We start from the raw sequence: 23,344 nt of genomic DNA on the forward strand, positions 1-23,344 counted from the left end.
GGGGAGTCCCTAACTCTGGAAAGCTGGCGGCGGGGGGTGACCTCAGTCCACAGCAAAACAAAACAGACTGTGATAGAGAGAGGTGACCTTGATGGAGGTCCCCCTCTGTGCCAAATACTGTGCTTAATCTCTTTCTTCTCATTTTCTCTAATCCTGACAGCAACACTGTGACTAGCAGAATGTAATAGCGACTTTATAGAAGAAGCAGTTGAAGCTCAGAGAGGCTAAGTGGCTTGCCTAATGCCACACAGCAAGTAAATGACATCTGAACAATATTAAAACATGTCCTGCTTATGCAGTTTCCCACCATGTACAATGTTCAATCGTTTGAGAGAAGTTTTTTAAAAGTTCAGCTAATTTCCCCAAATATCGTTTCTCTTTTAATTTTTGCATGATATCTTCCATGCATACTCTTTATGCTGTGAATAGACATGTATATCTCTCCAGGGCAAAGGCCCTGAGGTGATGATGCCCTTGGCATATTTGGGGACAAGAAAGGAGGCTGGATCGTGGGGATAAGATGGAGGTAAAGTTGGAAAGGCAGCCAGGGCTAGAGCCTGGAGAGCTTTGCAGACCGTGGTGGGGACTGGGTTTTATTCCTAACAGCTTTCACTGATGTCTTCCAATCCCTGTTATTTCTAACATCCACAATTCAACCCAGTGGGCGTGGCTTTATTTACCAACACTGAAGCTGTTTTCAGTGGGGTATGTATGTGTGTACATGTGTTGTGTGTGCTTTTGAAGTGACTGACTATTACATGTCACTGTCACATTTCAAGCTTGTGGCTTTGGCTTCCTGTGAACTTTCTTTTTCTTTTTTTTTTGGCCACACCATGAGGCTTGCAGGATCTGTGTTCCCCAGCCAAGGATCAAACTCAGGTCTGGCAGTGAGAACACCATGTCCTAAACCCTGGACCACCAGGGGACTTTCCTGGTCAACTTCCTTAGTCTAAAGCAGTAGGAATTGAGGTGACTGGTTTGGTGTGTGGTCACCTGTGTGACTAGACTGGTGTGGCGAGCCCACGGCTTGAGGTGGAGAGAGGAGAAGGTATTCTAGCCAGCAGGTCTCTGTGTGCAGAGAAGCAGAGTCAGGAAGAGGAAGGCTTGTCTGGAGGCCTCCGGCCCTGGAGGAGGAGTGAGCAGGGAGGTAGATGCCTCCGAAAGACAGGTCAGCACGCATGGCCCTTCACCTTCTCTTCAAGATGCAAAGTTGGAGCTTGTACATTTTTTCCCGTTTTTTAAAAAATTTTGTACTAGAATAGTTTGCCTTTGCAGAAAACTTGCAAAGATAGTGCGCACTGTTCCTGTATACCCTATCCAGGCTTCCCTCTCACTGACTTCTGACGGGTACGCTCGTCACAATGCTGAAAATGGCTTTGGGATGTTACTATTAACTAAATGCTGAACTCTGTTCAGATTTCGTCCACTTCCCACTGCTGTCCCTTTTCTCTTCCAGGACTCAACCCTGCATCCCGTAGTCACACCTCCTTAATCTCCTCTGGTTTGTGACAGCTTCTCAGACTTTTCTTAGTTTTCATGACCTTGACTGCTTTGAAGCTTGCTGGCTGAGTATTTTGCTTTTGTATTTTTTAAACTTTATTTTGCCATCGGGAATCATGATGTTGAGAGGCAGAGAAATGGCCGAGGTCAAGCTCAGAATGCAGGAGTTGGAAGGGCCCGGGTTCAAATCCTGACTGTGCCCCCAACCCATGAAGAACCCTCCCGTTTCTCGGTTTCTCTCCCCTTACAGTGGGGTGAGGCTGCCTCCCTCGGGAAGGGGGATCTGGCGACGGTTCCCTGGTGGATGCTAAAGTGCTCAGAAATTCAGGTTTCCTCTTTGGGGGACCCCTGATGGGACCAATGGCCATGAAGACCTTGTTCACTCCTCTCCAGGAGCCAGGGTTATGAAATGCCAGAGTGAGGAGGATGACGGGGAGGGTGTGACAACTTTTCAGGAAGCGGACACTTTGCAAAACTTTTGAAAATAGGATCATAATTTGGTCCCCGCAGTAACTCCATGAGGCAGTGAGGTGGGTTAGACCTGTTAGAGTCCCTTGGACTGTAAGGAGATCCAACCAGTCCATCCTAAAAGAGATCAGTCCTGAGTGTTCATTGGAAGGACTGATGTTGAAGCTGAAACTCCAATACTTTGGCCACCTGATGCGAAGAGCTGACCCATTTGAAAAGACCCTGATGCTGGGAAAGATTGAGAGCAGGAGAAGGGGATGACAGAGGATGAGCTGGTTGGATGGCATCACCGACTCAATGGACATGAGTTTGGGTAAACTCCGGGAGTTGGTGATGGACAGGGAGGCCTGGCGTGCTGTGGTTCATGGGGTTGCAAAGAATTGGACATGACTGAGCTACTGAACTGAACTGAACTGAACTGAACTGAAGAGATGAAGAAACTGAGGCTCAGAGACCATCAGAAATCTGCTAAAGGTCATGGAGGAAGGAAGGGGCAGAGCTGAGACTTGAACTGAGAGAGCCCGGATTTGGTGTTCCTCCCAGCTCAGCCTGGCCCGAGCTGGCTGGTGGGCAGGGCAGGTGGCGCTGGGGTGGATGTGGGTGCAGAAGTCGTGCTTGCCTGATCCTGGGCTGGAGGGGGTCTGTCGTGTGGAGCAGGTGGACTGGCGTTTGGCTGGGACACGTGGACGGGACAGGGCAAGAGAATGGAGACTTACGGATTCCCAGTCTCTCCATGTCGCCTTGATCTCAGGCTTTGTAGAACAGGCAGTGTTCCATTTTGTAATGTGGATTTTCTCTTTCTCTTTGGCGATTTTGTTTTTAACCCTTGAATTACCTGTGAAACCAGGATGAGCAGAAAGCTCATGACTGGGGCCTGCTTCCCAGGGACACCTGGGGACTAGTGCTCTCTCCAGTGCCTTGCGTCTTCTGGCCCCTCCAGCAGATGGCTAGGCTGTCTCCATTTTCCAGAAAGGGAAATGAAGTGACTGAGGCCAGAGAGGGCAAGTGACTGCTTCAAGAACACACAGCCTCGGAGCCGGGGCAGAAGCCTTATCAGTCACTGGGCTCTTTCTACTCAGCATAATAAGAACCTCAGAAGACCCTTGTTGCTGTTTATTTCTTTAAAACCGTGAAATGTAAACTACAAAACGTTCCACCTTTGAAAAGGGGAGCTGTCTGTGTGTGTGTGTGTGTGTACTATGAGGACAAAGAACAAAGCAATTTTGGCACTTAGGACAAACAGCTGAAGTGTCAGTTGCTCAGCTATGTCCGACTCTTTGCGGCCCCATGGACGATAGTCCAACAGGCTCCTTTGCTCATAGGATTCTCCAAGCAAGAATACTGGAGTAGGTACTCATTCCTTTCTCCAGGGGATCTTCGCAACCCAGGGTCTCCTGCATTGCAGGCAGGATCTTTACCACCTGAGCCATCAGGGAAGGTAACATCTCCTCTCACTTCCACCACGGCACATAGAGGGTGAAGGGGTGGGCTGTCCTTTCTAAAGGAGCCTCTGAGGCCTGTGACTGCCTTTCCCTTGATATTTGGGTTCCCATTCCACCCACTTTGCACTTTCTACATTCATGGCCACCGCCTTGTAGCTCTGCCCAGGAACGACACGGCCCTAGCAATTCTGGTTCTATGGGATGTCTCTTCCGCGCGTCCCCCATCACTGAGTTGTGCCCAGTTTTCAGATCTCTGAAGAGCCTAGCATCTCACTGAGCAGGCTGCGTGTTCACCTGCCACCTCATTCTCTTAGCCCTGGTATCTGGCCTTGGGAAACGGGTCCCCATACCTGGGTGGTCCAGAGAAGTGATTTTGCAGAGGCCTGCTGTCTTAGTCTGTCTGTTCAGGATGCCATAACAAAATGCCATAGACTGGGTGGCTTAGGAACAACAGAAATTTATTTCTTGCAAGTCCAAGGTCAAAGTGCTGGTAATTCAGTGTCTGGTGAGGGGCCACTTACTGGTTCATAGAGAGCTGTCTTTTCACTGAGTCCTCACACGATGTGAGGGGAGGGAGCTCTCTGTGGTCTCCTTTATAAGGGCCCTGATCCAATTTATGAGGACTCCACCCTATGGCCCAGTCACCTTCCATAGCCCCCCAGTACCGTCACATTGGGGTTCAGGTCTCCACATATGAATTCTGGGGGGAGGACATACACACTGTGTCTATGACACCTGCTATCTTCTTTCTGAATGTCAGTAATTTCTGCCCCTCCTCCCAGCTGGGACTCATTAGGAGAAAGCGTTTCTCTTCTGCCCCCTTTAAAGACCTGTCTGGCCAAGAAAAGGAAGAAGTAGCTGTTTGGAGTCATCACATTTCTTCAGAGATGGTCCTTGATCTTCTGGAGGAGGCAGGCTGGGCAGAGTGACTGAAACCCCCAAAGTGGGTGTCAGGATGGATGAGCATTCAAGACCAACCCTTCAATGTACCATAGCAGCTGTGTGGCCTAGGAGCCTCACCGCCTGTGCTCCCATAAATCTTCCCATCTGTAAAACAGGACTAGAAATCCAGAGTTATTGGGAGGATTAAATAAGTTTGTATGTGCAAAGCACTCTGTGAGTAATAAGTGCCTGCTCAACAAAAAAGTTCAGTTCGGTTCAGTTCAGTTGCTCAGTTGTGTCCAATTCTTTGCGACCCCATGGACTGTAGCACGCCAGGCTTCCCTGTCCATCACCAACTTCTGGAGCTTGCTCAAACTCATGTCCGTTGAGTTGGTGATGCCATCCAACCATCTCATCCTCTGCCCTCAATCTTTCCCAGAATCAGGGTCAATTCCCAGTGAGTCAATTCTTCGCATCAGGTGGCCAAAAGTATTAGAGTTTCAGCTTCAGCATCAGTCCTTCCAATGAACACCCAGGACTGATCTCCTTTAAGATGGACTGGTTGGCTCTCCTTGCAGTCCAAGGGACTCTCAAGAGTCTTCTCCAACACCACGGCTCAAAAGCATCAATTCTTTGGCGCTCAGCCTTCTTCACAGTCCAACTCTCACATCCATACATGACCACTGGAAAAACTATAGCCTTGACTAGACGGACCTTTGTTGGCAAAGTAATGTCTTTGCTTTTTAACATGCTGTCTTGATTGGTCACAACCAAGAAACAAGAAAGGAAAAACAAGAAAAGAAATTTAAAAAAAATATATTTATTTTGGCTGCGCTGGGTCATTGTTGCTATGCGCAGGTTTTCTCTAGTTGCTGAGGGTGGGGGCTGCTGTCTAGTGGTGGGTGGTGCTTGGGCTTCTTGATGTTACTACAGCTTCCCCTGTTGCAGAGCACAGACTCTAAGGGGCGCGGCACACAGGCTTGGTGGCCCCGCAGCATGTGGGATCTTCATGAACCAAGGTCGATTCTTAAGCACTGGACCACCAGGGAAGCCCGAGAAAGGAAATTTAGTATAATTACTACATTAAATAATACAGCAACATTCTTTTTTTTTTTTAAATCTCTAAAGGGCTTCCATGTCTGTTTTCTTACAGTCTTCACATCCAGCCAGGAAAGTAGGGTGGTTTTTCTTGGATCCAGTTTACCCGTGTGGCACCTGAGATGCAGGGAGTGTAGTGGCTTGTCCAAGGCCGCTCAACAAAGCAGTGGGGACGCTGAGGCCTGACCCTGTGGTCCCAGGGATGTCCCCGTCTGGCACACGTGCCGCCCCGAGGGCCTTTCCTGCAGGCCTGACAGCAGCCCCTGGCCCTCCAGTGCTCCATCACGAAGGACAAGGATGTTTCTTCTCGTCCCCTTCCAGGAGCAGCTGTCCTCCCCACCCCACTCTGACTTCCCAGGGAAACTGAAAGGATTAGTTACTCATTCTGATTGTTTGCGACCCCATGGACTGTAGCTGCCGGGATCCTCTGTCCATGGAATTCTCCTGGCAAGAAAACTGGAGTGGGTTGCCATTTCCTTCTCCAGGGGATCTTCCCAACCTGGGGATCGAACCTGTGTCTCCGGCACTGCAGGCAGATTCTTTACTGCCTGAGCTACCAGGAAACTGAACCTCCTAGCGAGAAGGGCCTTAATCCTGTTTGGTACTGCAAGGGGTGGCTCGCCTCTCAAGCCAGTGACAGGGCTGGTGTCATTGCCAGCAGCATCTTGGTGGGATGAAGGTTGCATTAGTGAGCAGTCATTGAAATGCAAAATAACATTTTGATCGAGCCAGCAGGCTGTTTATTTATCAGATCAATAGTCAAAATGCCCCATCTGAGGAGTCCTCCTGATAAGAGACAGCATTTCCAAGGGCAAGCCTGGTGAATCCCGCCCCTCCTCACTCCCAAAGGCTCAGGTTAAGGGAGGGCCAAGGACCCTGGGAGTGAGTCATTTCTGCTTCCCCCTTTCTTCTTACATGCAGTTTTTAGAAGAGACTGCTAAGAGTCAAACTATCAGACCATCCCTGCCGTGGCTGGAAGGACCTGCACCCAAGTTCTGGGGAATCATATCAACAGCGCACGTTTATTGATGTTGCGGGAAGGGGGACCGCTTCCAAGGTCTGACAGCGGGTCTTGTCTGACACTCGGAAGTGAATTGTTCAAGGAGATACATGTGCTGACGAAGCAAGAGGCCTCATTGGGAAGGCACTCAGAGCAGGAGGGTGAGGGGACCCTGGAAGACTGCTCTGCCACGTGGCTTGCCGTATCAGGTTTTATGGTGATGGGATCAGTTTCCAGGTTATCTCTGGCCAATCGTTCTGATTTAGGGTCCTTCCTCATGCACACATCGCTCAACCAAAATGTATTCCAGCGACAAAGATTCTGGGAGGGTATGTGGACTGGCATTTCCTGTCTACTTTTGACCTTTCCCAAATTCTTCTGGCTGGTGGTGACTTGTTAGTTCTGTGTTCCTTACCAGGATCTCCTGTCGTAAAATAGCTCATGCAAATGGTTACTATGGCGCCTGGCCAGGGCAGGCAGTTTTAGTCAGCATTTCCCCTGACACTGTTCAGTTCAGTTCAGTTCAGTTGCTCAGTAGTGTCTAACTCTTTGCGACCCCATGAACCGCAACACGCCAGGCCTCCCTGTCCATCACCAACTCCCGGAGTTCACCCAAACCCATGTCCATTGAGTCGGTGATGCCATCCAACCATCTCATCCTCTGTTGTCCCCTTCTCCTCCTGCCCTAAATCTTTCCCAGCATCAGGGTCTTTTCCAGTGAGTCAGCTCTTTGCATCAGGTGGCAAAAGTATTGGAGCTTCAGCTTCATTGACACTCTGTTGGTGTTTCCCATTTATTGTGTCATTTAATCCTCAGAACAGTTCTCAGAGGTAAATATTAATCTCTTTATAGTACCCATTTTGCAGATGAAGAAACTGAGGCATGGAGAGGCAGCACAGTGAGTGACAAAGCCGGGATTCAAACCCGAGTGATCTGGGCCCAGAACCCTCGTGCCTGGGCCTGCTTCCGTCCCCTCTAGGGGGAAGGGAGCAGTCATGGCTATTTTTCACTTATACAGAGTCAGTTGAGGCAGGCTTTTTCTAACCCTACATCCCACAGGTTTTTATTGATTACATTGCTTCCTGTGTTAAAATATCTTCTTTAACGTTTCAAAACTAGATTTCTTGATCAGTAGATCTGAGAGGCTAGCTTCTCAAAGTTGCTTCCAAACACATTACATGGTTTGGGGCACTTAAGTAAATAAATAAAAGTAAGAAAAATGCATGCATCATTCGCAAAGTCTTTCCACCAGGACTAGTGGAATTTGGTGGGAACTGAGGGTAAGTGTTAGTCCTTCCGGGGGACTGTTGGCTGGATCTCTGCTCCTGAGGTCCTGGCTGGCTCTCTTGCCCTGACTCTGGCCTTGTCTTGTGGCTCAGGCCTGCTTCTGTCACAGCCAGAGGGGCAGACCTTGGGTAAGCCTCACATCCCACCTAACTCTCACCGTCTCCTTCACTTAACAAACATTTTCTGAACATCTGTTGTACCAGGAAGCGTCCTTGACTGTGGTGAACAGCAGAGAAAGCAGACACAGTCCCTGCCTTCTTGTCCGGGGTGGGGTGTGGTGGGAGGGCACAGGAGGCCAGTGTGGCTGGCCTAAAGTGACCCCAGGGAGGAGTGGGCAGCTGCGGAAAGGACCCCTGCCTTCCTGAGGGTGTGATGGGGATGCCCTGGCTGTGTCGAGCCAAAGAATGTTGGGACTTACTCCCCTTTGCCTTGTAACTCACTCCAGCACTTTCTGGCTGTGTCTTCCCTGCCAAGATATTTAGCCCCTCTGGGCCTCTGTTTCCTCATCTGCAAAATGGGAGAGTAACAGGTTGTTGACAGGAACCTCGTGCATGTAGTTCCGTGACCAGCACAGAATGAGCCCTCCTGTGGTCACCATGACAGAGCTCAAGAGCGGGTTCCCAGTTGGCCGCAATGCCAGGCTCTCAGCTGTCCACCGAGTTACGACATCTCTGTGTCATCTGCCCATGCTGCCCGTTGGCACGAAGGCTGAAAAATTGAGTCAGGGAGAGAAGTGGATGCTGGGAGCCCCAACCTTCCTGTGTCACCTCTGCGGTGGATAAGGCCACATGCAAAGGGCCAGTGCTGTGAGCAGGCGGCAGATGGAAGTGTGGTCTCTCTCCCTGGGTCTGCACACTGCCCTGCAGGAATGCACATAGGAAGCAGGCAGTGAGGCCCAGGAACAGCACACACAAAAGAGCCTCAGGGGTGTGATCGCACAAGCAGCAGAGTAGAAGTCAGCCGTGTGAGCCGAGTGCCTTAAATGCCGATTCCATCTAGGGCTGCATCAACAGAAGTATAGTATGGAGGATGAAGGAGGTGTCGGAACTGCTCTGCACTGGTCAGAACTCACCTGAAGGCTGTGCTTTTTTTTTCTTTTTGTTTTTTTGATGTGGACCAAATTTAAAATCTTTATTAAATTTGTTACAATATTGCTTCTGTTTTGGGTTTTTGGTTTTTTTTTTTTTGGCCACAAAGCATGTGTTCCTAGCTCCCCAACCAGGGATCAAACCCACAGCACCCTGCACTGGAAGACGAAGTCTTTTCTAAAAAATTAATTAGTTTTTGGCTGTGCGGAGTCTTGATTGCTGTGTGAGGGCTTTCTCTAGTTGCTGAGAGCAGGGGCTCTTCGTTGCGGTGCACGGGCACAGTAGCTGTGGTGCACGGGTTTAGTTGCTCTGCGACATGTGGAATCTTCCCCGACTAGGGATCAAACCCGTGTCCGCTGCACTGGCAGACTCTTATCCGCTTGACTGCCACAGAAGTCCCTGCGCTCTGTTCTGATGTTCCTTTTTATGAGGAGTAAACAGAGCAGATGGGTGATTCTCCAAGGAGGGCAAAATGTGAGCAGGAGTGATTCTAGGTCCAGGAGATGCATTCTGGTGAGGACAGGACTCAGCAGGGAGCAGGAAGCCGCCTTTAGCCATCTGCAGGCCTATCAGGTGGAAGGGGGTTAGGCTTGTTCTGTAGGTCCTAGGGGAAGGAGTTGTTCAAACTGTAGCTGAAAGTTATAGAGAGAAGCTGAAAGTTCCAGAGAGAAGAAATATTTAGGCTCTTGACAAAGAACTTGCAAAAAAATTCTAAGTTGTCTAAAGATGGAAGCAGCTGCCACCTGAACTAGTGACCTCCTTATCACTGGGGGCTTCAGCCAAGGCAGGTGGCCGCGGGACAGACCAGGGGTGCTTTGATTTCCTGCCTGGTCCAAGCACCGCCGGCTGGGCGAGGGCCCTGCCCGCGGGCCTCCAGGGGTCTTTCTGCTGTTCCTCCAACTCAGAGCTCTCCCGCCATGCCTCTCGCCCTGTCTTTGCTCCGGCTTTGCTTAAAATGTCACCTCCTCAGAGAAGCCTTTTCTGGCCACTGTGTCTGGATACTGTTCTATTCTGCCATCTGTGCCTGGCCCTTCTCTTTCTTCATAGTTCAGTTCAGTCACTCAGTCGTGTCCGACTCTTTGCGACCCCAGGGACTGCAGCACGCCAGGCCTCCCTGTCCATCGCCAACTCCCAGAGCTTGCTCAAACTCATGTCCATCGAGTTGGTGATGCCATTCAACCATCTCATCCTCTGTCGTCACCTTCTCCTCCTGTCTTCTTCATAGTGCTCGTGATTAGGCCGTTTTACTGGTTGTGTTTGTTAGAGTGGGTAACACTAGTTATTGTCACATAGTCAATACAACCCCTGTTTCAGCGGCTTAGCGTGACAGGTGATACCGTGCCCACCTAACATTTTGGGGAAGCTGCTTGGCAGATAGCCTTTCGTGAAGTTTTTCATGGGTCCAGGCTCCTTCCAACTTGTGGGTCTACTGTGCCCCAGGTCGTTGGAGTCCCCTCCTGGAGCCTCTACCTGGACCCTGTGTGGCCTGCGAACGGGGAAGGACAGAGAGAGGAGGAGTTGGGGCAGGGAGTGGCCAGGGGAGAATTTGATGGGCCAGATGGGGGAGTGGTTTACATTTCTTTGCCCACATGCCCTTGGCCAGGACCCAGTCTATGGACACAGCTGACTGCAAGGGAGACTGGGAAGTGTGGTCCTCCTGTGTCTAGGCAGAACGTGAAGCTGCTTTTAGTGAACTCGTGGCCATCTCAGCTATACTTATTATATTTCATTGAATCTATGACATCATAGACACCATTATTTTTATAACCACTAATTAAATGAAACTATGGCATGCCATCAATTCAAGATGCATTCTGATTGCCAAGATGTTAAAATATGAAAAAAAAAAAAAGGGAAACTAGACCAAAAAAAAAAAAAACTGAATAAAAGGGTATAGCTTAAAGTCAATGAAATATAGTGTTGCCACTCCTTGAGTACAGAAACCTGTTCACCTTGGACACCAATCCATCCTTGGGGCTAGAACGGTGTCTGGCACACCATGGATACTCAAGGAATAGTTGAAATGAATGAAGGAGGGAGGGGGCGAGTGGATGAATGGATGAGATGGCTGGGGGGTGGTTAGCTGTCACCACCCCCCGTTTGAGCTGCCACAGCAAGGAATCATGCCTCATCGCCCCCCGAGCATAGGCACTGCCATGCTGTCTGGTAGCTGCCAACTGAGGCTCCTGGGGCTCTGGTCCTGGCAGGCTCCCTTCTCTACTGCCAGCTTCCATATTCATCTTTCTTGCTGCACCACGGTGTGAAGTATGACCTCGCTCACACTTGGAACAATCTGTCTTACGGCCTTTGTCCCTGGAGAGGCAGCCGTGACACCAACGTCTCAAGGGAGGGACACTGCCCAGCGTGGGTCAGGTGCACGGCTCTGGGTACTCTGCTGGGCCAGCAGGTAGAGAGCCTTACAAATGTGGCAATGCCTATGGCATCTTGGTGTGCACGTGGGAATGAGAGAGAGAGAGAATGCTGGAGCTGGTTGGCAGCTCCCAAAAGAGAGGCTGGTTAGTTCCAATAGTTGGTTCTAGTAGCGCCTGAGTAAGGAACCTCTTTGTCTGAAAAGGGACTTTCTCAGTGCAAGCTGCAACATGCAGAGAAGCACACAAATGCATGATTAAATGGTGGATGGACGGATGCACGATGGATGAATGATGGGAAGGGGAGAGGGAGCAAGACAGGCTTGCTTCCTGTGGGACAGAACTTTATTAGAGACTGAATGGAAATGTCTCCTCATTACCAAAAAGAGTGCTAATAACAACTGCTAGCGGTACTTACTGAACACTTTCCCCAGGTATAGTTCTAAGCTCTTTTCTGTATTAACTCACTAATCCTCAGGACTACCCTATGAGATACATATGATAATTATCACCATCCGCATTTTACAGATGAATAAACTGAGGCTCAGAGAGATTAAATTACGTGTGAGAGACAGAACTGGAATTCAAACTCAGGCAAAGCCGGCTCCAACCACTAAGCTCTATGACCCAACACCATGGCACCTCTAGGATTAAATATCATCTGAAAACTGCCGAATCTGTTCAGTGACAGTAGGTGGGATATTTATGCCATATCACTGCGTATTATGGGGTGAAAATGAAAACAGACTCAAGAAGAGTTTAGATTCCTGGATGTCAGATCTCCAATAGTAATGGAAAGGAAGATCGCTCGAGGTGTGTTTGGGGGCATCTTTTGAAATTATGGGCTGTCCTTCCTCCAGACACATCTGTGGTGTCAGAGGCCAGAGTTTAGCCAAATGGGCTAAAGTGAGAGCCATCAGGTACTTTGGGGTCCTGCATGAGGGCACTCCCGTAAGAGGACCGGGGTGAGGGCTGAAGTTTTTAATTGGTCTGCCCAGAGGGGGCCCCTCTGTCTAACCTGCACACAGCCACAAGAAGAGCCAGCGATTGTCCACTGTGAGCCGGAGCTCTGCCAGGGACCCCGGCCCTCCCAGGTTCTCGGGGCAGCCCCTCAGTGCCCAGCAGTCTCCTCCTGCTTTGGCGAAGCCTCTCTCTTCTCATGATGATGGATGCAGCCTGGGACATCATGGATAAAAACCTCGATTGAAAGGCACTAATTACCCATCATTATTTTCCGTGCCGTAATTTGTGTGGAACGAGATTTCAATCAGTTGTCTGGGATCAGCCTGGTTTTGACTAATCTTTCTAACGACAAGATGCTTAATTACAGATTTTTGCCTGAGCTGCAGCATACAGGGGGAGGCAGGCTCTTACTGAAGCCAGTCTGCAATCGGGTCATTTTGTAGTCTTTTAAGTCCCAGTCTTAAGGGAAGAGAGAGAAAGAGAGCATGAGGAAAACATTCCTAAGGAGACCAGACAAAAACCAAGCCAGCACAGGACTGGTGCTGCGGTAGCGAGGTGGTGATGGAGGGTAACAGGTAGGCGGAGTCAGCCTGTTCCCCTGCCCAGGTCACCTCGCAACTGTGTCCCCAGGCAGCCCCCAGCCAGCCTGACTCTCTAGTAAAGTGTCTTTGAGTGAGTCACAACTTCTGGGGGCTTCAGCTCCTCCTCTGAAAGTCACCAGGTCAGCCAGGAGAATCTCTGAGCATTTATCATGAGCTGATTCCCGCTGTGCTGGTGTCTGTCCAGGAAAACGGGTCCAGCGTTGAAAGACATGCCTTGCAAGATTTCATGAGAGATAAAAACACTATGTATTGAAATGGTTGTTTCAGACTACTGCAGGGGAAAGTCAATTTGAGTTAAAGAAATATATAAGTGTAAGGGGAAAAATATATACATATATATATGAAGAATGGACTCAGATGCATGAAACTGGATTAATTGCAAGCCTTGGTTCATAATACTTCCTTCCTCCCCACCCCCACCCCTCCCTCTCTTCCTTCTTCACTCCCTCCCATGTGATAAGTGCTCATGAGTCTGTGTCCCAACAGGAATGCTGGGGACCTTGTCAGTTACTCACATTTAGCCACATGGTCCTCCTCATCTTTTCCCTTCCCACAAAGGCTCATTCTGCTTTCTCTAACATTATTTGTAAAGGAAGTTTAGCTCTGTTACTTTCAAGTGCCTGGGGGACTGATTCATAACAAATAAAGCCTTGCTGGAGGGTCTGAGGGTCTGCTTTAATGAACAGCTCAGTGGCTCCTGGTTAGCAAATTAATTATTGGGAATGTACATAAGAGTCTATCAAGTGTTCAGAAGCTATTTTTCTTCTCTAGAGTGGATTCTCGTTTCAGGCTTATTTATCCTATTAATTTTCCTAACCCACTATTTTTCTCTCCTGGTTAATGGTAAGTTCCTTGTGGAATTATCCTCAGTTCTAGAAATGGGGACTTGATTGAGGGAAGAGCTTTGCTGGGTCTGCTGCCAGCTGCTGGATTTTCTGGGAGGGGTTTCATGGGATAATCATAAGAGAGACACTGTCCACAGAGAGCTTGCTGGACCCCAGCATGTTCTAAATGTCTTGCCTACATTATTTTTGTTGTTCAGTCGCTCAGTCGTGTCTGGTTCTTTGTGACCCCATGGACCACAGCACGCCCAGCCTCCCTGTCCTCAGAGTTTGCTCAAACTCATGTCCGCTGAGTTGGTGATGCCATCTAACCATCTCATCTTCTGTCGCCCCCCTTCTCCTCCTGCCCTCAATCTAGCCCCTGCTCACCCAGAACAGCCCTATGAAGGAGGTGCTGTGATGGAACCAATTTACAGATGAGGAACCTTGAGGCCCAGAGAGGTTGACCTGTTTACTCAAAGTCAACAGCTACTATGAATGGCTCATCTGACATCAGAGCAATGGCTTGTAACCATTAAGTGGCTTGGGGGCTTGTTTCTGCTCTTACAGGGCAGCCTGGCACAGAGCCAAAAGCTTATTCTGAGGGCAGCCCCTCTGCGTGTGACCCCAATTCTGGTGTGTGGTGGCTGGACTCTACTCCGCAGAGGACAGAGAGCCAGGTCCTAGGCTAATCAGGCTGGCCCATCCCTCTTCCCTCCAGGAGACTTCGTTCCTCCAGAAGTTTCTTTTCTTTTGCCTGCCCGCCAGCAAGTGGCCTTAAGGGGGGTAGACCCCTGGGATTCCAGCTTAAAAAATTGATCGCTTTCTTGTTGATTCCCTGGAGTTTCTCTTCCTCTAGGGTTAGGGTTAGGTTCATGACAAAAGAGCTGAATGGTTTGGGTTTCCTTCGGAACTTCCAAGATGCTGTTGGTCTCTGTACTAGGAAAACCTCCAACCCACTTCACTGTCCAGCAAAGTGATTATCTGGCGGAGGCCGAGAGTAAGCTCAGGCAGCCCAGGAAGTCAGGCCCCTCTGGGGTAAGGGCCCCACACTGGATGCAAAGAGGAGCGGGCCTGGGTCGGCACTGGGGGGGCCATGTTAATCAGACGGTGGTGACATTGAGGCCAGGGCAACTCTAGCTGTGATCCTGATACGAGCTGAATTACACGGAAGAGAATGCCTCCGGGGACTTAGACCACTGACTATTGCTCTTTCAAAGGCAGCTCAGATGGGGCAGTGGGCCCCTCCTGCAAAGTCAATAGTCATCGACCAGTTGGGAACTGGGCCCCAGTCAACCACAGATGGTGGACTCCATGTGACCCTCTCCTCCCTCTGAGATCTTCCCTCACCCAGCCTCCCATCTTTCCAGCTGTCTGGGTTCTTCCTCCTGCTGTACTTCAGCCTCCACCCTCTGGGAACCCCCACCATCCACCCTCTGGCCTTCCGTCTTCTCAGCTTCCAGGCCCCTTGCCTTCCCCCTTCCTTCCAGTAGCCAAGTCAGTGGTTTTCAACTGGGGGTGGACAGAGACAAGGATGCTGCTGACCGACCTGTGGTGCGCAGTCTGGCCCACAGTGAGGAATGACCAGCCCCAAATGTCACTAGTGCCTGGGCTGAGAAATGCAGATCAAAGCTTCCCTGTGTTGCTGCCTTGCAGGGTGAGTCAAGGGGCCTGGTAAGTCTTTATGCCTCTGATTTCTGTTCTCTCCTCCTCCTGCAGTTGCTGTTGCAAACTTCCTTCCTTTTGCTAGATCTCCCATTCCATAGAGTGTGGAGAGGCTGCCTGGGAGATGAGAGAGACCACCTCCAAACTTCCCCTCTGCACAGCCAACCTTCCTTCCCCCTCGTACTGCCTCAGCTCATTTCTCTTCCAAGGCATCCAGATTCCTTGCGGACTTCCATCGGGTCCCCTGACCGCCTGTGTTATTCCTATAGGTTTCAAACTTAACTCCCTGAGAATCACAGCTGGGATGCTAAAAACAAACCAACACACAGAACCAAAACTGCAGATTTCTGGGCCCCACCTACAGGGATGAATGTTCAAAATATGACTGGGCTTCCCGGGTGGCTCAATGGTAAAAAAAAATCTGCCTGCCAATTCAGGAGACACAGATTCGATCACCGGGTCAGGAAGATGCCCAGGAGAAGGAAATAGTAACCCACCCCAGTATTCTTCACTGGGAAATCCCATGGACAGAGGAGCCTGGAGGGCTACAGTTCATGGAGCAACAAAAGAGTCAGATATGGCTTGTCGACTAAGCAACAACACGGGGTCAGGTCCAGGAAGCTACCTGTTCGACCAGCACCTTGGCTGACTCTGATGAAGTCTGGACCAGAATTTGAGAGGTTGGTCATCTCAACCTCTCCATCTTGATATGCTCTTTACCATTAGCACGTAACCTAGAGTCACCATAGAATTCATTGTCTCCTCTGGGGAAACAAGGGGAGTGGTGGATAATTATATTGGGTCAGTAGGTGGGATCAGGGTGGCTTCGGGCAAACTGGAAAGTAATTTTTAAATTTCTTAAGTTCCTTACGTTCTTGACACACCTCCTCCTCATCAAAGAAGCAGATAAATTACCTCCAATAACAACAAAAACATTCCTTCTCTGCCTCCACCACCCCTGATTCAAGTGGATGGTGTTGTGTAAAGGTGTGCAAGGAAGCCCCCACCTCTACCCTCTCCTCTGCCCGGGCTTCCAGAAAGATTGCCTTCCTTCAGTGCCTCCTGCAGCCCTGGCCGTATGGCTCCCACCCCTGCCCATGCCAGGACGCTGCCCTGGGGACGTCACCAGCCACCTCCTGACTGTTCACTGAAGGGGAAAAATGCACTCCTGACTTCCCCTGACTTTGCGGCTGCACCTGACCGGCTGCTACCCCCTTCTCCATGGCTGTCTTCACGTCCACAACTCACTCTCTCTTCTCAGCTCCTCTGGCCACTACTTCTTGGCCCTTTTCCTTCCCTTTGTCTTGACATTTTGCTTTTGAATTAAAGAGTGATGTCCAGAGGTTAAGGATGGGTGGGGGGAGGGGACAGGTTTCCTGGAGGGAAAGTGAATGCAAATACAAAGGAATGAGTGAATGAATGAAACCAGACCTGAGGGGCATGCTGGGTGAGCCCCTGTTAGTGTAGTGTTCCCCACCGCACCCCCTGCCTTGCGCTCGGCACACATGTGTTTGTTTAGTATCTGTCCTTCCGGGGAGAGGACGAGCTTCTTGACATCATGAGCTGTGCTGGGCATGTCCCCCTATCTGGTCAGCCCTTGGCACCCTGGTGCCCCGAGTACGTGATGGTGCTTCTTGGAATAGACATTCTACTCGGGCCAAAATGATGGTCACCGAAACAAGAAGCCTGCAGGAATGAAATCATCAGACTCTCAGCTGGAGCCCAGGCACTAAATTAGTAGCTGGATTTCTGTGCCAACCCTGAGGTGAGGGGCAAGTTTGCTTCCTTTTCAGTCCTAGAGTCACTTGGCCAGGGCCTTGAGGCGACAGCCTGGACAGGGTGCGTCTTGGCTGTTCAGCCCACTAAAGCATGCTTTGTGCACCTTGAAGCCTTCAAGGCGAGGGCTAGGAGGGAAAACCCAGGCTTAGGGCATGAAACCACTGCCTGGCCTGTGTGTCCATCAGGGCTGGCTGAGCCGTGAGGTTGGGGAAGACGGTTGGAAAATTGTTCACTGGGCATAGCTGTAGGGCTCTCCAACTGCTTCCCTCGGGCACAAGCTTCTTGTACACCCGAGGGACAGATCTGAAGTGGGTGGTACATAATATGTGCTCACTAAATAGCAGTTGCGATAATTACTGCTGACCTCAAGTGTCTTCCAAAACCTCTGGGGCACTCGCAAGCCTGAGGGAGGAGGGCTTGGGTCTGGGAGCTGACTCGTCCTGAAGTGTTTGTCACAGCAGGCCGGGCATGTTCCTGGGGACTGCAGATCCCTAACGCTTGCTCCTTGGGAAAAAAGCTATGACCACCCTCGACAGCACCTTAAAAAGCAGAGACGTCACTTTGCCAACAAAGGTCCATATAGTCAAAGCTATGGTTTTTCCAGTAGTCATGTACGGATGTGAGAGTTGGATCATAAAGAAAGCTGAACACTGAAGAATTGATGCTTTTGAACTGTGGTGCTGGAGAAGACTCTTGAGAGTCCCTTGAACTGCAAGGAGATCAAACTAGTCAATCCTAAAGGAAATCAACACTAAGTATTCATTGGGAGGACTGATGCTGAAGTTGAAGCTCCAATACTTTGGCCACTTGATGCGAAAGACTGACTCATAGGAAAAGACCCTGATGCTGGGGAAGATTGAGGGCAGGAGGAGAAGAGGGTGAAAGAGGATGAGATGGTTGGATGGCATCACTGACTCAATGGACATAAGTTTGAGCAAACTTTGGGAGATAGCAAAGGACAAGGAAGTGCTGTAGTTCGTGGAAAGTCAGACATGACTTAGCATCTGAACAACAAAGCCGCAGTGGGAGGGGATTATAAATGTAATAGCGTCTAGTCCACTCTCCCTGCAGGCCCAGCGCACGGGCATAGTAGGGAGTGAACCCACAGGCACCTCTGTGCCTGCTCAGGCCGATGGTGTTTCCTGAGGACACGCCAGGGACCTGCTGATGGGTGGACGGGAGGCAGGTGACCATGTGGAGCCTGGGGACATGAGAGGGCACCTGTCAGAGGTGTAAAAAAAAACAGAGGAGACGTCCAATGGGGTGCCCTCTGCCGATGTAAGGGAAACTTGGGGCTAGCAGAAGAGGTGTCTCAGAAGACTCAGGAATATTCAGTTTGAAACCAGAGAGACCCGGGAGCCTCTATCTCCAAACACTACATTCCAGTAGATAATAAAACAGTAGGAGCCTCTTAGGGATCTTTTATCCTTCTTATCAGAGAGAGCTCTCAACTTCTGATTAGAACTGTCTGCGGGGCAATGCCTCCGGACACGTTCAAGTGTAGATGGATGGGACAGCCCCCTGGGAGGGGCAGTGACTATGAAATCATTGGTAGGACCGGGGACAGGGGAGGCCCCCCCCCATCATGATCGCCTTGGGTGGTGTGGGTAAGTGTGGCCAAGGTTGTGTTGTGAGGGTGGGCTTTGTGGGTGTGATAGGAGAGCCCCTTCCCCATGTGGGGACCAATGCTTTCTTCAATGAGCTGCTCAGAAAACAGGGGGCTACCTCTGAGCATCATTAGAGGTAGGACTCCAGCACTGGGACTCCCAGCTCCTCCAATTCGAGGACCCTCCCTTCTTCCCAGCCAGGGCCATCTTCGCATGAACAGGGCTGAACTCCCACCCTCTCCAGCCCCCTTCATTCTCCAGGACCTTTCCTTCTTAACTTCCCCCTGCTGCTCAGGCATCCGCCATGGCCTCCTCTGAAGCTCCACCCGGCCAGGCCAGGACATGGACAGATGGACAGATGGACCCTGACCCAGCCTCCTGACTCCAGGGCCTGCCTGGCCCAGAGCTCTGGAGTGTGGGCTGCGGCTGGGCTTCCCTGAGTGCACTTCCCTGCCCTTCACTCTTCTTGCTCACATGGGAGAGAAGCCCCTCCCCTGGTCCTGGGAGTCGTATTTTGTCTGCCTTCTCATCCACCCATCGAGGTTCTGGGAGGAGGGGTTTTCCCTGTGGGAAATGTTTTATGACCCTTCATGGTGATCCTGCCTTGCTGTTCTTGCTCCTTTGACTCTGCAGTGAGGCAGGGGCGCTTAGAGGTGGAAACTTAAGGTTAAGAATCAGTGGGGTGATGCTCAGAGTCAGGGTTGGAGGGCTCCCTTGTGTTGCATGATGGAGGCAGGGTCTCTTGAGGGGGAGGCTAACCTCTTCTGGGGCGACAGAGGGGAATGAGAGAGGGGGCCTGGGGGCCACCCTCCAGATGTGCCCCGGCCAGAGGGGGTCCCCAGAGGGCGGCCAGTTTGGCTGATGCCTTGGCCACAAGCCCTGCCTCTTGCCCTGGCCGGGTGACTTGGCACATCTGGTCCCAGTCTCAGTGATGGTGGCCTTCAGGGGGAAGCTCCAAGGTTGGGTTACCTGCTGCCCCGGGGTGGGGGTGGGGAGGTGGTCAGGTGAAGGGGTCATCGGGTCGTGGTTCTGAGGGTGTCTGGTCTGAGCGCTGTCACCTTCGGACTTTAAAATCTATTACTGTTGCGTGGGAAGGTTGGCCAGATATTTTGGCTGAAGGTTACCACGTTTTATTCACCCTTTAGGCCAGCAGTTTGCAGAGGGGTGGAGTGCCTCATCTGAAGTTTATTGATCAAACATAGTTTTCATTTTGAGGACTCAGAAGGTTCTGGGGGGTAATGCCAGAAACTCACTCTGGCCTGTGCCGTCTTTTTTTTCCCCCAGCCCAATTGACCTCTCCCCAACCCCCGCCAGCATTTTATCTCACCAATACCTTAGCATAAGGCCCCTCCCAGCCACCCCACCCACCCAGTGCCGGGAGCCCAAAGCTAATTCCTGGGGACGTCACACTCACCGCACCCTCTCCAGCTGACTGCTGCTTTCTCTGTCCCCAGGCTGCTGAACAGGATGTCCGCAGACGATCGGCACCTGGGCTCCAGCTGCGGCTCCTTCATCAAGACCGAGCCGTCCAGCCCGTCCTCGGGGATCGATGCCCTCAGCCACCACAGCCCCAGCGGCTCGTCGGATGCCAGCGGCGGCTTCGGTCTAGCCCTGGGCGCCCACGCCAACGGTCTGGACTCGCCGCCCATGTTCGCGGGTGCCGGGCTGGGAGGCACCCAGTGCCGCAAGGGCTACGAGGACTGTGCCGGCGGCCTCATGGAGGACTCGGCCATCAAGTGCGAGTACATGCTCAACGCCATCCCCAAGCGCCTGTGCCTTGTGTGCGGGGACATCGCCTCCGGCTACCACTACGGCGTGGCATCCTGCGAGGCCTGCAAGGCTTTCTTCAAGAGGACCATCCAAGGTGCGGGGCCACTGGGCGGGCCAGGGAGAGGTTTGGGTGCGGTCCGGCAGGGAGCCAGTGATCCCCCAGAGCGAGCTACCGGCACAGGTCTGGACGCCTCTGAATGCCAGGTTCCAGAGGCTCTCCTTTCCATCTCCCGGAGCTTCTCATCCTGAGATTCTGGACATGGGCTCTAACTCCCGGGCTGTTGTTGAAATGACATTCACCCCCTTAGGGGACCCCGGAAGATCTGCACGAATGCCTCGGTGTGCCTAGGATGGGAAATACTGTCAAATGTGTGACCCTAAAGAGCTGATTCTAGGGGGGGATATGTTAGCAGCCCTATTTGCCCTGCAATTCCAGACCTCTTGAACTGTAATGGGTCTCTCATTTTGCTCCCTGGTGGCTCAGACAATAAAGCGTCTGCCTACAGTGTGGGAGATCCGGGTTCAATCCCTGGGATAGGAAGATCTCCTGGAGAAGGAAATGGCAACCCACTCCAGTATTCTGACCTGGAAAATCCCATGGATGGAGGAGCCTGGTAGGCTACAGTCCATGGGGTCGCAAAGAGTTGGACTCGACTGAGCAACTTCACTTTCACTTTGTAATTGCACAAGTGGACTATGACTACTCTCTTTATCTTTAAAGAGTCGGGGAAGAGCAAGGGGAATCTCCCCATGACCGCTCACCCTGTCCCATCCCTGAGTGTCCCGTCTTTGAGGGCTTTTCACAAAGCGTGTGCATATTGACTGAGTCATGTTCCGACGGCCATGGGGTGGCTGCCTCTCTCAGTGGGTGGGAAGGAGCCCTCCAGTGCGCTCTGAGAGGTCAGTCCTGGGTAAATTGGGGATAATGATGGCTGCGCGTGGTAGCCAAGATTCTTACTACAGTAGGTCACAGGGAGAGCCCTGGCTTCCTGCATCCCATCGACATCTGTGAGTTCCTACTAAGTGCCAGCCTGACGCTAGGATAGACCAAAAGCCCTGCTCGTGGAGGTCACTGAGATGAGCAGATGCTGCCCCCTGGGGACAGAGACTGCAAACCAGACTAGAGAAAACTCAGGGATGCTTTCCTGTCCCTGCCCTGCCTGGCGGTCCGAGGGTATCTGCCCTTTCCCCCCTCCCCAATTTCTCTTTTGGAAGAGACAGGCTGAGCTTCCATGGATGATACTTGGTTTGTTCACTCAACAAATATTTGCTTAAATTTCCTGTGAGAAGTTACTTATTAAACTAATTAAGGGTCTTAGGATGTTTCCAGTTTTATGTGTTAGTTGAAACGGTGTGCTGACCTGTCCAACTGCTGGGTGGGCTTCCGGGTCGCCCAGCTCCATCCCTTACCTTACTGATCAGTGCCCTTGGGGGCTGCCTCAGTTTCTCTCTGCTTTAGTTTGCTCCCAGGAAAGGTGAGATGGTGTCATGGCTACCTCACATAGAGCTGTTAAAAAGAGGCTTAATTATATACTATACATATATAATGCATTGTATGTACATTATATATATATAATGCATTATATATGATGCATTACATATATATATAAAGCACATATGTAAATAATGCAATATATATGATGCATTTTATATATATATATAAAAAGCATTTATGTTTTGGCCTGGCACTTAGTAAGCACTAAATAAATGTCTGCAATTATTATTTTCACTTTTGCAGTATTCCTTAAGACACTACGGGCTTCCCTGGTGGCTCAGAGGTTAAAGCGTCTGCCTGCAATGCGGGAGACGCGGGTTCGATCTCTGGGTTGGGAAGATTCCCCTGGAGAAGGAAATGGCAACCCACTCCAGTACTCTTGCCTGGAAAATCCAATGGACAGAGGAGCCTGGTGGCCTACCCTCCACAGGGTCGCAAAGAGTCGGTCACGACTGAACGACTTCACTTTCACTTTCTTTCACTTTAAGACACTATTACTTAGACAACAGACATAATCTGTTTTATCTTACAAAGCAGGTTTTTGTAATCTCATTAAAGAGTACAATTGTTTTGACTTAGCAGGATTTAAACCATTTTAAAGTGAAGTCGCTCAGTCCTGTCCGACTCTTTGGGACCCCATGGACTGTAGCCTACCAGGCTCCTCAGTCCATGGAATTTTCGAGGCAAGAGTACTGGAGTGGGTTGCCATTTCCTTCTCCAGGGGATCTTCCCAACCCAGGAATCGAACCTGGGTCTCCCGCACTGCAGGCAGACGCTTTACCGTCTGAGCCACTAGGGAAACCATTTTAGCTATAGATAAATTTATTTATTAAATGGACCCTTTAAAAATATAAATATGGCAAATATTCAAATAGTACAAAAGAACAAAGCAGTAAAAAAGTAAGTTTTCCTAGAACCCCAGGCCCCAGTTCCCTGTACCTTTCCTAGAAGGAGCATGGTACCAACTTCTCTCAGCAAATACTGATGGAGCCCTTTTCTGTCCAGCCCTGCGCTAGCCTTCAGCACCGTGAATGGATGTATGCTGGTCCCTGCTAGCCCTGGGAAGAGGCCCTGGAACTTCTAGATGTGAAAAACACTGTGTGCAGTTCTAAGTCTTAGCCAGGCTTGAAATCCCCCAGTTCCATATCCAATCAATATCATTGGATATTGGACGGATAAACATGAGATGTTTAAAACAATTTAAGCCACTGAAAGAGGAGTGTTTTTCTTCTCAAATTGGGAAGTAATCTTGGTAAGATTGCCACTATTTGAGACTCCTGAAGGTCAGTTTTTGAAAAATTGCCTTTTAAGAAACAATTACATTTTCTTCTCTCCTTGTCCTTTAATGTACTGGAGAATTCTGGATCAAATTTTCTGAAAGCAGAGGCTGGTGTCGACTCAAGAGTCATGCTACACCCTCGACAGCAACCTGGGTGCTGAGAACATTCTCAGTAAGGGCCCACAGGAAGGATTTGCAAATAGTCTTCATTATTTGCTCCCACGAATAG

At 50.5% G+C, this 23,344-nt stretch overlaps 1 protein-coding gene and 1 non-coding gene across 3 annotated transcripts in view; one reads left to right on the forward strand and one right to left on the reverse strand.

The window, feature by feature from the left end:
- Positions 1-23,344, forward strand: part of ESRRB (estrogen related receptor beta) — a 183,425-nt gene that overhangs the window by 104,565 nt on the left and 55,516 nt on the right. For both annotated transcript variants that reach the window (XM_065941363.1, XM_065941362.1), the window contains exon 2: positions 20,026-20,435. In XM_065941363.1, the coding sequence (XP_065797435.1) occupies positions 20,026-20,435 (410 nt within the window). The remainder of the gene's footprint in view (positions 1-20,025; positions 20,436-23,344) is intronic.
- Positions 22,564-22,635, reverse strand: TRNAC-GCA (transfer RNA cysteine (anticodon GCA)). Its single transcript has one exon. It is a non-coding gene; the product is annotated as a tRNA-Cys (tRNA).

This window comes from Muntiacus reevesi, chromosome 7 (assembly GCF_963930625.1).
Source record: "Muntiacus reevesi chromosome 7, mMunRee1.1, whole genome shotgun sequence".
Classification (NCBI taxonomy): domain Eukaryota; kingdom Metazoa; phylum Chordata; class Mammalia; order Artiodactyla; family Cervidae; genus Muntiacus; species Muntiacus reevesi.